Consider the following 14704-nt stretch of genomic DNA (forward strand, 5'->3'; position numbering starts at 1 on the left):
ATTGCATTAGAAATCACTGTCAACAATAATTTTGAAAGCCTTTAAGCGTTTGATGCAAGATATAATATGATCAAAATATGTCAATACGAAATAATACAAAGTTGAAAATGAAAACCAATTACCAAAGGGAGCGAGCATGCACAAAGCACGGTAGAAAGGTAGTTTTAGTAGAATCATCCTCCCATTCAACATCTTTCCACCATTGTTCCTCTGCTTTAATCTCAACTTTGCCTCCATTTGCGCTGCTCGAGTTTAATGGTAGCTTCTTAAGTCAGGGCATTCATATACTTCGATTTTTTCTAGAGAGGGAAAGGACAAGGCTTTGGGATATATGCTTTTCAGTTGTGGTAAAGCAAGCAACCTGAGCACTTGGAGTTTAAAAAATGGGTTAAAATTTTCATCCCCAACTTGAACATCATCTAACTTTTCAACACTTATTATCTCTTCTATATGCTTGTTCACGTCCACAGTCAAACACGTCAAATTTGGAGCTAGAATAACCCATGTCGATCCTCAACTGAGGCTTCCTCCTAAAGTCAATGTATGAAGGCTATTAAAGTATGTCTTCCTTGAGATCATTGAGTTGCCTGCACCTCCACCTGCATCATGTGCTTCTATCTCTTCCATTACAACATTAACACCCAACTCTTCTGAATTTCTTCCACCAATTATAACCATATCTTCTAGATTCTTCATATTTGCCAACCACCAAATGTTGAGAGATTGTTTACTTGGAAACAAATTAAGCCATAGAGCTCGAGTACAGTTGACTAATGTGTGGGTGTTGACATAACTCTGGAGATCTGAGACACTTCTTATTGTACTGCTCAATTCATTCAAGTGTTCCAAACATTGTAGCTCCTCTATTAGCTTGTTCTCTTCCCTCAATATATTATCTTCCAATTCTTCGACCCAAAGAAAACCAACGTTGTACATTTTCAAAACTTGCAATGATGATAAACTGGATATGACACCCCTTGGAATCATATTTAGCTTGAAATTACACACCAAGTTCAGATATTTCAGATTTACCAACATTTTCAATTCAATTGGCAATTGACTTATCAACGTCCATGACAGATTAAGATATTGCAATGAGTTCAATTTTGATATTCCTACCGGCAATTTTTTGATATTAGTACTTGATAGGTCTAAAACGGTTAGTGTACCCATAAACTGAAAGAAACAATCACTGATCTCACTCAAATTACGATTATCGCTGAGAAATAAAGTCAAAAGATAAGGACATCTAGGAACTTCTTGGATTCTCTCGAAGGAGTTTGCCATCAAGGACATCCGCTTTGATACTTCCCATTTTCCAACCTCTGGTACTCGAGTTAATTGGGCACCCGCTTCCACAAAAAACTTATGTTTTTCTTTTTCATATTTACATGCTATCAACAGAGCCATATCACGAATCACATCATGCATTTTCACATGTCGGCCTTTCTCTTCCAATAAACATGCCCCAACAAGAGTGCCAATTATAGAATATGCCTCATTGCGAGCACAAAAATTCTCATAAATCCAATAATGTACTAAGTCATCTTTCTCAATTTCAAACTCTTCCTAAATAAGGAACAATATAAGAAACAAAATATAACTTTATCACTAATCAAACCGTCATAACTAAACATCAATAATACAAATACCTCAACCTCCATGTCCGAATTACCTCATCCTCCATGCCCGGTAAGCTTGAGGCAGGGCTTCTAAGTACCTCAAGAGCATGCTCCCATTCTTCCTTTGTAATTTTACTGGCCATGGCTCTACCAATGGTAATGAGTGCGATTGGCAACCCACTACACTCTTTAGCAACATCTTGAGCCAGAGGAACAATATCAAAATCAATATCCCCAACCTTCTTCTGAAACAACGCCCAAGCTTCTTCCCAAGCCAAAGGTTCTACTTTTATCATCTTTTCAGCTTCCATTTGCCCGCCTACTGCAAGAGCGTGTTGTGAATACTATCTTGCATCTGTTTTGTCTAGTAGGTAGAGGAACCCCAATCTCTTCAAGGTCAACTCACGCCATATGTCATCTAATAATAATACAAATTTCTTTCTACTCAAGACACGAAATATGTCTTCCGCTTTCTCACGGAGGCTTTTCTTTTCCATTTCTTATCCAAAAGCCAATTCTTTTCCAAATCTGCTCTTGAATCTTCTCAGGTTTCAAATCTTTAGAAACCACAGCCAAATCACAACATCAAAATTATTAGATATAGTGGCAAATCTGTTGTTGATTTTAGTAAGAAGAGTAGTTTTACCGACTCCCCCCATACCGTATATGCCAACAATTCTCACCGCATCTCCCGTGATGTAGCTCCATGCCTCGTCTAAGGTAGTTTCAGTGCCCAATGTTGGATTAACATTTCCTACAACCACTGGTTCTGGAAGTGTCCTCTCAACCACTTCCTTAAAATCTCCTTCACTCATCAAACCAACCACATGTTTGAGGCTTCTGGAAACGCTTTTCCCAAACATGTAGGTGGACTTACAGTTCTTGGAGCAACAGCCTGCGAGACACAATTTCTGTCTTTCTCGCGTAGCTCTGTTGAGGAGAGAATCAACTTCAGTAATGGTAGCGTCTACCCTTGAAAGCCATCCTCCAAATCGATCCAGCTGCACTGTTTGTGGAGTTTCCTCACTGTTGACCCACCGCATCACATCATTTCTCAGCTCTCTTAATTTATCTCTTGCAGTCTCAAGTTCTAGAAGATTGTCTTCAAGCTGACATACATAAAGAGCTTGTCCAGCAACGCAATCCCAGCAACGACCGGTCAAGGCATCACCGCATTGAATTGAAAAGACGTGACCCATAGCTTATGAAGAATTGGACAGAAGCGTAAAAAAATGAACAGAAGCTAAGTTATTACAAGAAATCTAAGGGATGAAAAATGAACTCTTTGTTTGAAAAAATGATAAGAAAGAAAGGGAGAGGAGAGAAATTGAGAGTGGAGAGAATGATGGAAATGAAATTACTTTTCTCTCTCTTGATTGAAAAGTGAAGAGAGAAAATAAAGTGAAGTGAAAAATGAGAGGCAAAAAGATGAAGAATAATGGTATTGATCCCTTTAAGTCTTTGCAGTTTGCATAATAATGGATTCTATGGCTTTTTGATAACGATGCATGAATCGTTTTATTCCTTGCTTCATTGTGGAGTCTATGGCTTTTGAGGAAATAATGCTATTTTAAAAATGAAATAAAAATACTTTTTTATTAAATTATCATAAAGGGAATTTCTTTTCTTAATAATGTTAGTGGTCAATACACTAACGATAAATTAATTATCTTTTTAACCGAAGAACTAATTTATTGAACGGAATTGAAATTTAAAGACTCAATTATTAGCTAAATTTTAAACAAGAATTAATATATGAATTTTACCAAATCTTATAAACTTAGTTATAAATTATTCTAATTATTAATAGTGAAATATTTAGAGGTAAAAGAAGATTCCTTTCATACAAGGGCAATTTTGCCATTATAAAATAATTTTTTCAGACGATAAATTGGAAGGAAAGGATCAATTTGTTTAATAAAATTGAAATTCAAGAATTCAATCTTTACTTAAACTTTAAATAACAATTAATATGCGAGTTTTATTAAATTTTAAGGACTTAGATATAAATTAATAATTTATTCCAAGGAAGAAAGGAAATGAAATTACTTTTTTATCTCTCTTGTTTGGAGAGTAAAGAGAATAAAGTAAAGAAAAAAAAAAGAGAAAAAAGGAAATAACAATTTTTTTATTTATTTAAATTATTAGGTTGACTTTAACTTTTTTATAAAAAATTAATTATAAAACTAAAAATTATAAAGATAGATCAATTTTTTTTCTAAACTATACACGATTCGTATGAATCAAACCACATATATATAATTGAAGTTATAAATTATTTAGGACTTAATTTGTGATTTCAAATTTAATCCTAATGAATTTAGGATTTATATTTATTTCTAAAATATTTATAAATTAATTTAATCTTTTAAATAAAATGTAGAGTTACCCACATGAATAAAGTTGATTCATATAATAAAAAGAGATAAATATAAAAATTCAAACTCAAAATTTTCTTATTTTATATATTTATTAAGATATAAAAAAACCAACTAAATTACACTTTCATTGGCAATACTTGTATTACTTTAATTTATTAATAAACATAATTGTGTATATAGTTTAATTCTAGCTCTTTTTATTGTAAAAAATTCACAATTAATCTACTAATTTCATTAGATCGATTATGAATATTTATTAAATAAATTAGGTTTAATAATTTTATCATTATAGTAAAAAAAATATATATATATAATTAAGAAATTTAAATATTAAAGCTATAGTATAAGAAATACATAAACTATTTATTTAAACCTCTTTGAGCTGTGGCCCCAGATGTTGAGTAATTCTACCGAAATTTTATACTGCGCAGTCGTTTGAAGGCTTATTTCCTAAGGACTGATCTGTCAACTCTTAATTTTGAGCACCTAAAACAAAATTTGAAGCTGTCTTATTCAACAATGTTTAATAAGGATTATTCTTAGATACACCAAAGGGTGCATTCAATAATTTATTAATTCAATTAATTAAAAATTAAGAAAATATGTTTTGTTATTATTTTAATGAGACGTCAATTTTGAATAGGATAGTTTAATCGTGTATATAGTTTAATTCTAGTTCTTTTTATCGTATAAAATTCACAATTAATCTACTAATTGCATTAGATCTATTATGAATATTTATTCAATAAATTAGGTTTAATATGTATATCTATATGTGATTGTTGAAGATATTAAAAAAGTGCTAGCATGATCAGTAGTAGTAATGTTTATGGCTGTATGATCATATAAAATGAATTATTGATAATTTTATCATTAACAGTCACAACAAATTAAACGCAGGATGAATTTACCTGAAATTTTATTGTTCTCTCCTACAAAAAGCAAATTCGAGCAAAACAAATCAACTCATGAAACACAAAACAAGTTTAAGATGAGACAGAAAGTTACAAAATTGAAGAAAACATCCAAAAGCTACACACGCAGTAATAGGAAATGCGCAAGAATTGCAGTCCTGATACTTGAGAATGCGCAATATCAACAAAAAAAAAAAAAGACTCCACCAACACAGCTTCGAAAGCTAAATGCAGCATTTGGCCAACAACACCACTCCATAGTTTGCCAGCTTATCCTCTGCCACCTAAAAAATTTCATCGGAAGTCAGACTCAACAATAAAACCGAAAGCCTTCAAGCATTTGATCCAGGAAATAATATGATCAAAATATGTCAATGCAAAATGCTAAAATTGTTTTGCAGACATGCTAAAATAAAGCCAGAGTATATATTAATATGCAAGGTGGCAAAATAAAGAACTGAATTGGGCTTTTTTTTGTCGGAAGAATTAGAAGGAGATTGAAATAACAAGTTGAAAATAAAAACCAATTACCTATGGAAACCAAGCAAATGTGAAAATCAATGCCGACGGCGAGAAGGCACAAAGCACGGTAGAAAGGTAGTTTTAGTAGAATCATCCTCCCATTCAACATCTTTCCACCATGGTCCCTCTGCTTTAATCTTAACTTTGCCTCCATTTGCGCTGCTCGAGTTTAATGGCAGCTTCTTAAGCTGTGGGCATTTATATACATCGATTTGTTTTAGAGAGGGAAAGGACAAGGCTTTGGGATATATGCTTTTCAGTTCTGGTAATACATCCAAGGTGAGATCTTCTAGTTTAAAAAATGGATTGAAATTTTCATCCCCAACTTGAACATCATCTAACTTCTCAACACTTATTATCTCTTCTATATGCATGTTGTAGCCCACATACAAATGCGTCAAATTTGGAGCTAGAATAATCCATGTCAGATCCTTCAATCTGAGGCTTCCCCTTAAATCCAACATATTAAGGCTGTTAAAGCATGTCTCCCTTGAGATCATTGAGTTGCCTAGACCTCCACCTGTATCATCATGTGTTTCTATCTCTTCCATTACAACATCGACAGCCAAATCTTCTGAATTCCCTCCAACTATAACTAAAACTTCTAGATTCTTCATATTTGTTAACCACCAAATGTTGAGAGATTGTGGACCTTGAAACAATTCAAGACTTAGAGCTCGAGTACTGTTGAGTAATGTGAGGGTGTTGACATAACTCTGGAGACCTGAGACACTTTTTATTGTGCTGCTTAATACATTCAAGTGTTCCAAACATTGTAACTCCTCTATTAGCATATTATCTTCCCTCAATATATTATCTTCCCCTTCTTGGACCGCAAAAACACCAACGTCGACCATTTCCAAAACTTGCAATGATGATAAACTAGATATGACTCCCCTTGGAATCATATTTAGATCGAGGGCATTCTCCAAGTTCAGATATTTCAGATTTACCAACATTTTCAACTCAACTGGCAATTGCCTTATCAGCGTCCCTGACAGATTAAGATATTGCAATGAGTTCAATTTTGATATTCCCATCGGCAATTCCCTTATATCAGTGCGTGAGAGGTCCAGAACATTTAGCATTTCCATAAATTGAAAGAAACCATCACCGATCTCCCTTAAAAGACGATTATCGCTGAGAAATAAAGTCAAGAGATCAGGACATCTAGGAACTTCATGGATTCTTTCAAAGGAGTTTGCCATCAGGGACATCCGTTTTGATCCTTCCCATGTTCCAACCTCTGATACTTGAGTTAATTGGGCACCCGCTTCCACAAAAAACTTGTGCTTTTCTTTTTCATATTTACATGCTATCCACAGAGCCATGTCACGAATCACATCATGCATTTTCACATGTTCGCCTTGCTCTTCCAATAAACATGCCCCAACAAGTGAACAGATTATAGAATATGACTCATTGCGATCACCAAAATTCTCACAAATCCAATAATCTACCAATCCACGTTTGTGAATTTCAAAGTCTTCCGGAAATAAGGAACAATATAAGAAACAAGATTTAACTTTATCACTACTCAGACTATCATAACTAAATTTCAATCGTACAAATACCTCAACCTCCATATCTTGAAATACCTCATCCTCCATGACTGTAAGCTTGAGGCGTAACTTCTTAGTACCTTAAGAGCATGCTTCCATTCTTCCCTTGTAATCCCATCGCCATGGCTCTACCAATGGTAATGAGAGCGATTGGCAATCCTCTACACTCTTTAGCAACATCTTGAGCCAGAGGAACAATATCAAGATCAATATCCCCAACCTTCTTCTGAAACAATGCCCAAGCTTCTTCCCAATCCAAAGGTTTCACTTTTATCATCTTTTCAGCTTCCATTTGCCTGCCTACTCTGTAAGAGCGTGTTGTGAATACTATCTTGCATCTGTTTTGTCTTGTAGGCAGAGGAACCCCAATTTCTTCAAGGTCAACTCGTTGCCATATGTCATCTAACAATAATACAAATTTCTTTCTACGCAATACATAGAATAGGTCATCCGCTTTCTCACGGAGACTTTTCTTTGCCCATTTCTCATCCAAAAAGCCAATTCTTTTCCAAATCTGCTCTTGAATCTTCTCAGGTTTCAAATCTTTAGAAACCACAGCCGAAATCACAACATCAAAATTATTAGACATAGTGGCAAATCTGTTGTTGATTTTAGTAAGAAGAGTAGTTTTACCGACTCCCCCATACCGTATATGCCAAAAATTCCCACCGATCTCCCGTGATGAAGCTCCATGCCTCGTCTAAGGTACTTTCAGTGCCCACTGTTGGATTAACATTTCTTACTACCACTGGTTCTGGAAGTGTCCTCTCAACCACTTCCTTAAAATCTCCTTTGGCTTTTAACGCAATCACATCTTCTAATTTTTTGGCGACCTTTCCCACGAACATGTAATTGGAAATATCTCCAGCTAGCAATTTCTGAACTTGTTGTGGACCATCTCTTTCGAGCTCCTCTACTTCGGTTATCATCGCTTCCGCCATCGAAAGCCACAATAGAACTTGTTGCAGCGCCTTCTTTTGTTGTCCTTCCTCTAAGTCAACCTTCCGCTTCACATCCTGCTTTGAAGCCCATAATTCTCGTCTTGCAGTCCTTAAAGCTTCGAGATTAGCTTGAAGTTGGACAGCAGGGGCACTGATAACCACTTCTTTGAATTCACCTTGGCTCATCAAACCAACCACATGTTTGAGGCTTCTGGAAACGCTTTTCCCAAACATGTAGGTGGACTTACAGTTCTTGGAGCAACAGCCTGCGAGACACAATTTCTGTCTTTCTCGCGTAGCTCTGTTGAGGAGAGAATTAACTTCAGTAATGGTAGCGTCTACCCTTGAAAGCCATCCTCCAACTCGATCCAGCTGCACTGTTTGTGGAGTTTCTTCACTGATGACCATCCGCATCACATCATTGCTCAGCTCTCTTAATTTATCTCTTGCAGTCTCAAGTTCTTGAAGATTTTCTTCAAGCTGACATACATAAAGAGCTTGTCCAGCAACGCAATCCCAGCAACGACCGATCAAGGCATCACCGCATTGAATTGAAAAGACGTTACCCATAGCTTATGAAGAATTTGACACAAGTTTAAAAGAATAAACGGAAGCTAAGTTATAGAGAGAAATGCAGGGGATGGAAAATGAACTCTTTGTATGAAAAAATGATGGGAAAGAAAGCGTGAGGAGAGAAATGGAGAGTGGAGAGAATGGGAAAGAAAGCTAAGTTACTTTTCTCTCTTGTTGGAAAGTGAAGAGTGATGCATACATTTTACATAATCATTTAGGTTTAATTTCATAGCCATTTTATTTGATTATTAGTCACTTTTAGCTAATTTCATTAGTTATTTAGTTAGTTTTTCATAATTGTCAATTTTGGATTAATTTATAATTTTTACTTTATTTTGTAGGAAAAATGGTGTTTTTGAAGGACTGAAAAGAAATTTTACCATTGAGGAGTGACTTCTACAGCCAAAGATGTCAAAAACAAGTTTTAAAGTTGAAATATGCATTGGCCAAATTGCGCATAACTTGCCGCATAAGCTATGCAGATCTGCATAAGGAGAAGAAATACTGTTCCAACACTTGCCGAATTGTGCATAAGGAGAGTGCATAGCTTATGCAGATTCACGCCTCCCTTATGCAATCTCACGGAATTGTGCATAACCTATGCGCCTAGTCATGCAATTTCGCATAAGTGAACCAGAAACCAGCCGAAAACTGCATAAGGGACTGCATGACTTATGCAGTCCACTTATGCAGTCCCACAAAGATTTTATTAATGAGCTGGCAGAAGATTCCCTCAGAAAATCCCTCCTCAAACACACCATTTTAGGGCTCCATGTCAGAAAATGCTATAAATAGGACCCTTATCCCATTTTAGAAAGAGGGGAAGCAAGTAGAGGAAGAAAAGGAATAGGAGAGGCAGCAGCTGAAGAGTCACAATCATCTCCCACTCCATTTCCAACCAGATTTGGAGATTTCTTTCTTTTCTTACATTTTCCTACCTTTCTAGTGTTTAGTTTCTTATTTCTTAGTTTAGATTAAAGCTTTATTTCCTTATAAACTCAGAATATCTTGTAAACATTATGGATAGTGAGTAGTTTTATTTTGATTCTGGAGTAAGGGATGTAATATTTGAGATATTTTGTGGATTTTGATTGGGTAATCCATATTTTATGGTCTTAATGAGTTTTATTCATTTCTTGTGTGCTTAATTACATGCTTAGTGTAGGATCCCATTAAGTGATGTTCTTAATCCATGGTTGAGGCACCGAAAGGAGAAAACCTTGTGATAGATAATCAAGGAATTGGACTTAATTAACTTAGATCTAGAAATAGACTAAGGATTAAGAGGATTCACAGATTAATTAAAGAACTTAATGGGTTTTAATTAACTCTAACTCCACGAAAGTAAGATTAGATTGATTAAGGCACTCTTTGTTTCACTCGAAAGGGTATTCAAAGGATTTAAGAATTAATCTCCTTAAAACCCGTAAGTTCCACAAGATTGGATAACCAATTTAAAATCCCAAAATAGCTTGAATATGAAATCCCGAACTCCGGAATCGCCTTTTTATCATTGTTAATTTCTAATTGAATTTAATTGCTTGCCATTTTAAATATTGCCATATTTGAATTTGCTTATTTTAATTTGACGCAAATTTAGTTAAATCATTACATAGTTGAATAGATTATTAATTTCGCACATATAGATTTCACATTCCAAAACCCATCAATTCATTGCTTTAATTTCAAAAATAGTTCAATATAATCAACTTTTTATATCAAAAATTCAATCATTAACACAACTCCTCGTGGGAACGATATCTTTTCTATATTACTTGTACGACCCATGCACTTGCGGTTGGGCCACATCAAGTTTTTGGCGCCGTTGCCAGGGAGTTGTTTGTTTAAGATTGAATTCTTGATTATTTTAGTTGTTTTTAGTTTTACCTTTGTTATCTTTTCATTTTGTGTTTGTTTGTTCTTTTTCAGGTACTTTTAATCTTTTATGAGAAGAGCTAGAAGCACAAGTGACACATCCTTATTGTTTAATCCTGAAATTGAGAAATTTTGTAAAGCCAACAAGAAAGAAACCAGAAAAAGAAAAGAAGCTTTGAGAGAAACTGAATTAGAAGCAGACATGGCTGATGAAAGAATTAGAATTGGTGATAATGCTGGAAATGGTCAAAAATGAAAATGCAGCCCAAGGTGAAGAGGTTGTAAATGCTAATGTGCCTAGGGGAAGTATGATGGATCATGCTTTTCCTCGTTTTGATGACTTGAGAGAAAGCATAGCAAGACCAAGAATTGATGCAAATAGCTACAAGATGGATTTTGGAGTTCTTCAAATGATTCAAAATTCCCAATTTGGGGGACATCCTTCTGAAAATCCACACACACATCTAAAGAAATTTGCTATGATTTGTGATATGCAAAAGCAACCTGGAGTATCTGATGATGCAGCAAGATTGAAGCTATTCCCGTTCTTTTTGAAGGATAGAGCATTGGATTGGCTTGATTCTTTACCTCACAACTCCATTACAAATTGGGAGCAACTCACTGATGCATTTCTTGCACAATATTTTCCACTTGGAAAAACTCAAGAACTGAGAAATCAAATGACAGCTTTCAGACCAAGAGAAGATGAAACTCTTTATGAGTCATGGATGAGATGGAAGGAATTAGAGAGACAATGCCCACATTATGCCATTCCGAAATGGATGATAAACCAGAATTTTTACACTAATGTCACTCCTGCAATTAGAGGGATTATTGATGCTCAAACAGGAGGAGAATTTATTATGAAGCATGAAGATGAAGCTTATGAGCTATTGGAGAAAATTGCAAAGAATACTCATCTTTGGAGTAGTCCAAGAGGACCAGCTCCAACTCAAAAGAGGCAAGCTGCTGGAATGTATGACCTAGATCCATTCAACATGATCAATGCAAAATTTGATGCACTTACAAATGTTTTGGCTAAGAAGATGGAAGATTTGAGTATGTTGGTTAGTTCATCATCATCATCTGGAAGTTCACAACAAGTTGCTTATGCAGAGGGAACTACCAGCTGTGGAGTAGACTATGGAGAGCAAGCTGCATATGTTGGTAATTATGGAAACAAACAAATGGGGAATCCTTACTCTCAAACTTATAATCCAACTTGGAGGAATCATCCCAACTTTTCATGGGGAAATCAGCAAAGTCAAGTTCCAAATCAGAATTTTCAACCACAACAGCAACAAGGAATCCCATATCAGCAAAATAGGCAACCATTGCCTAATTTTCAGCAGAAAAATATGAATCCTCCACCAAAACAGCAAGAACAAAGTTTCACCACAGAAGCTTTATTGCAACAGATTCTTGCCAACCAAACTAAGCATGATGAAGAGATGAGAGAGATGAAAGTAAGGCTAGAACAGATGCAAACACATAACAGAATATTGGAAAATCAGATTGCACAACAAGCATCTTTCTCAAGTACCAAGTCTTTTGGAAAGCTTCCAAGTCAACTAGAAAACCCAAGAGAGCAGTGTCAAGCTATTACTTTAAGAAGTGGGAAAGTTGTGAATAATGAGAAGAGTGAAAAAAATGAGAAAAGTGAAAATAGTGAGAAGAGAGAAAATGAGAAAGAGACTGAGGAGAGTGAAAAACAAGGAAGTGAGAAAGAAAGTGCAGAAAAATATAAAGAGAAAATTGAAGAGAAGGAAGAGAAGTATATACCTCCAGAGCCTTACAAGCCACAGCTTCCCTTTCCACAAAGATTTCAAAAAGCCAAGCTTGATAAGCAATTTGGAAAGTTCTTAGAGGTTTTGAAGAAGCTATACATAAATGTGCCTTTTATTGATGGTCTTTCACAAATGCCTTTTTATGCAAAATTCTTAAAAGAAATTCTCTCAAACAAGAGGAAAATTGAAGACCATGAAACTGTAGCTTTGACAGAAGAATGCAGTGCTATCCTCCAAAGGAAACTTCCTCCAAAGCTCAAGGATCCAGGGAGTTTTTCAATTCCATGTCACATTGGGGAATCATGTTCTACAAAAGCTTTATGTGATTTAGGGGCTAGTGTTAGCCTTATGCCCCTCTCCATTTATGAGAAGCTCAATATGGGAGATCTTAAGCCAACCCACATTTCTCTTCAGTTAGCTGACAGATCAATTAAGTATCCTGAAGGGATTTTGGAGAATGTGCCTCTGAAGGTTGGGAAGTTCTATATACCTGTTGACTTTGTCATCTTGGACATGGAGGAGGATTCTAATATCCCAATCATCTTGGGAAGGCCCGTTCTAGCTACAGCAGGAGCATTAATTGATGTTAAGGGAGAAAAATTGACTCTTAGAGTTGGTGAGGATCAATTGGTTTTCAACATTAATAACTCTATGAAGAAGCATCATTCTAAAGCTGATACTTGTTTGAGAATTGATATCATTGATGAGCTGGTTGAAGAATACTTCAGAAAGAAATATTCAGAAGATCCACTTGAAAATTGCTTGGTTCATGGAGGAGGCATAGACTACGATAACCCTCATGTGGCTGCATATGGTCAACATCTAGAGGGAAGTCCACCATTCATTTCTGCTCCAATTTTTCAACTCACACAAAAGGAAATAGCAGAATCTAAACAACCATCATTCAAGGAAGAAGATGCACCTAAGGTAGAACTTAAGCAACTTCCTTCTCAGCTCAGGTATGAATTTCTTGGCACCAATAACACTTATCCAGTAATTGTAAATGCAAATTTAAGTACCTTAGAGGCTGATAAGTTGTTAAGAGTGTTGAGGCAATTCAGAAAAGTCTTAGGGTATACCATAGATGACATTGAGGGAATAAGCCCACACTTTTGCATGCACAGAATCAGTTTAGAAGAAAATTGTAAGCCATCTATTGAACATCAGAGGAGGTTGAACCCAAATATGAAAGAAGTTGTTAAAAAGGAAATTTTGAAGTTGCTTGATGCAGGGATCATATACCTATCTCGCAAGATTTGGGTGAGCCCAAGACATGTTGTCCCAAAAAGGGTGGAATGACGGTGGTCAAAAATAAAAATAATGAATTAATTCCCACCGTAATGACTAGTTGGCGAATGTGCATAGATTACAGAAAACTAAATGTTGCCACTAGAAAAGATCATTTTCCACTTCCCTTCATTGATCAAATGTTAGAAAGACTGGCTAGGCATTCTTATTTCTGCTATTTAGATGGATACTCAGGATTTTTTCAAATCCCTATCCATCCAAATGATCAAGAGAAAACCACTTTTACTTGTCCATATGGAACCTTTGCTTATAGGAGGATGCCATTTGGGTTGTGTAATGCACCAGCCACTTTTCAAAGGTGCATGATGGCAATCTTCTCAGATTTCATTGAAGATATAATGGAGGTTTTTATGGATGATTTTTCTGTTTATGGATCTTCATTTGACATATGCTTGGCTAGCCTTTCTAAAGTTTTGCAGCGATGTGCGGATACTGACCTTGTGTTAAACTGGGAAAAGTGTCATTTCATGGTTCAGGAATGGATAGTGCTTGGACATTTGGTATCTAACAGAGGAATAGAGGTTGATAAGGCCAAGGTTGAAGTGATAGAGAAGATGGCTCCTCCTACCAATGTCAAGGGAATTCGAAGTTTTCTAGGACATGCCGGGTTCTACAGACGCTTTATCAAGGATTTTTCTAAAATAGCCAAACCTTTGTCTAATTTGTTAAGTCATGACATACCATTTGTATTTGACCAAGAGTGTTTGGATGCCTTTTGCATATTGAAGCAAGCTCTTATCACGCCACCAATCATGCAACCACCTGATTGGAGCCTACCTTTTGAAATTATGTGTGATGCTAGCAACTATGCAATTGGAGCTGTTCTTGGTCAGAGAAAGGACAAAAAGGCTTATGCTATTTATTACGCTAGTAGAACACTGGATGAGGCTCAAACAAACTATGCAACAACTGAAAAGGAATTTTTAGCAATTGTTTTTGCATTGGAAAAGTTCAGACCTTACATTATTGACTCAAAGGTGGTTATATTTTCAGATCATGCTGCTATCAGGTATTTACTCCGCAAAAAGGAGGCTAAACCTAGGCTCATTAGGTGGATTCTGATGCTACAAGAGTTTGATTTTGAGATTAGAGATAAGAAGGGAGCTGAAAATGTAGTTGCGGATAATCTTAGTAGGTTGAAATTGGATGATGAAGAAATGGATGAAGTCCCTATTGATGAGTTTTTCTTGGATGAACAACTTTTCTCTCTTGTTGGTAA

General features: G+C 35.7%; 1 protein-coding gene, 1 non-coding gene and 1 pseudogene across 2 annotated transcripts; all 3 read right to left on the bottom strand.

The window, feature by feature from the left end:
- Positions 1-513: 513 nt before the first annotated feature.
- Positions 514-1933, bottom strand: LOC131183397 (probable disease resistance protein At5g63020). Its single transcript, XM_058154173.1, has 2 exons — positions 1676-1933; positions 514-1569 (listed from the first exon to the last, which is right to left on the bottom strand). Exons 1-2 carry the CDS (start codon positions 1931-1933, stop codon positions 514-516), a joined length of 1314 nt encoding a protein of 437 aa, XP_058010156.1.
- Positions 1934-5112: 3179 nt separating this feature from the next.
- LOC131183403 (probable disease resistance protein At5g63020) lies at positions 5113-8512 on the bottom strand (annotated as a pseudogene).
- A 2543-nt stretch (positions 8513-11055) lies between these two features.
- On the bottom strand, positions 11056-11162 carry LOC131169749 (small nucleolar RNA R71). Its single transcript, XR_009140656.1, has one exon. It is a non-coding gene; the product is annotated as a small nucleolar RNA R71 (small nucleolar RNA).
- Between the last annotated feature and the right edge of the window lie 3542 nt (positions 11163-14704).

The sequence above is a fragment of the Hevea brasiliensis genome, chromosome 1 (assembly GCF_030052815.1).
Source record: "Hevea brasiliensis isolate MT/VB/25A 57/8 chromosome 1, ASM3005281v1, whole genome shotgun sequence".
Taxonomy (NCBI): Eukaryota; Viridiplantae; Streptophyta; class Magnoliopsida; order Malpighiales; family Euphorbiaceae; genus Hevea; species Hevea brasiliensis.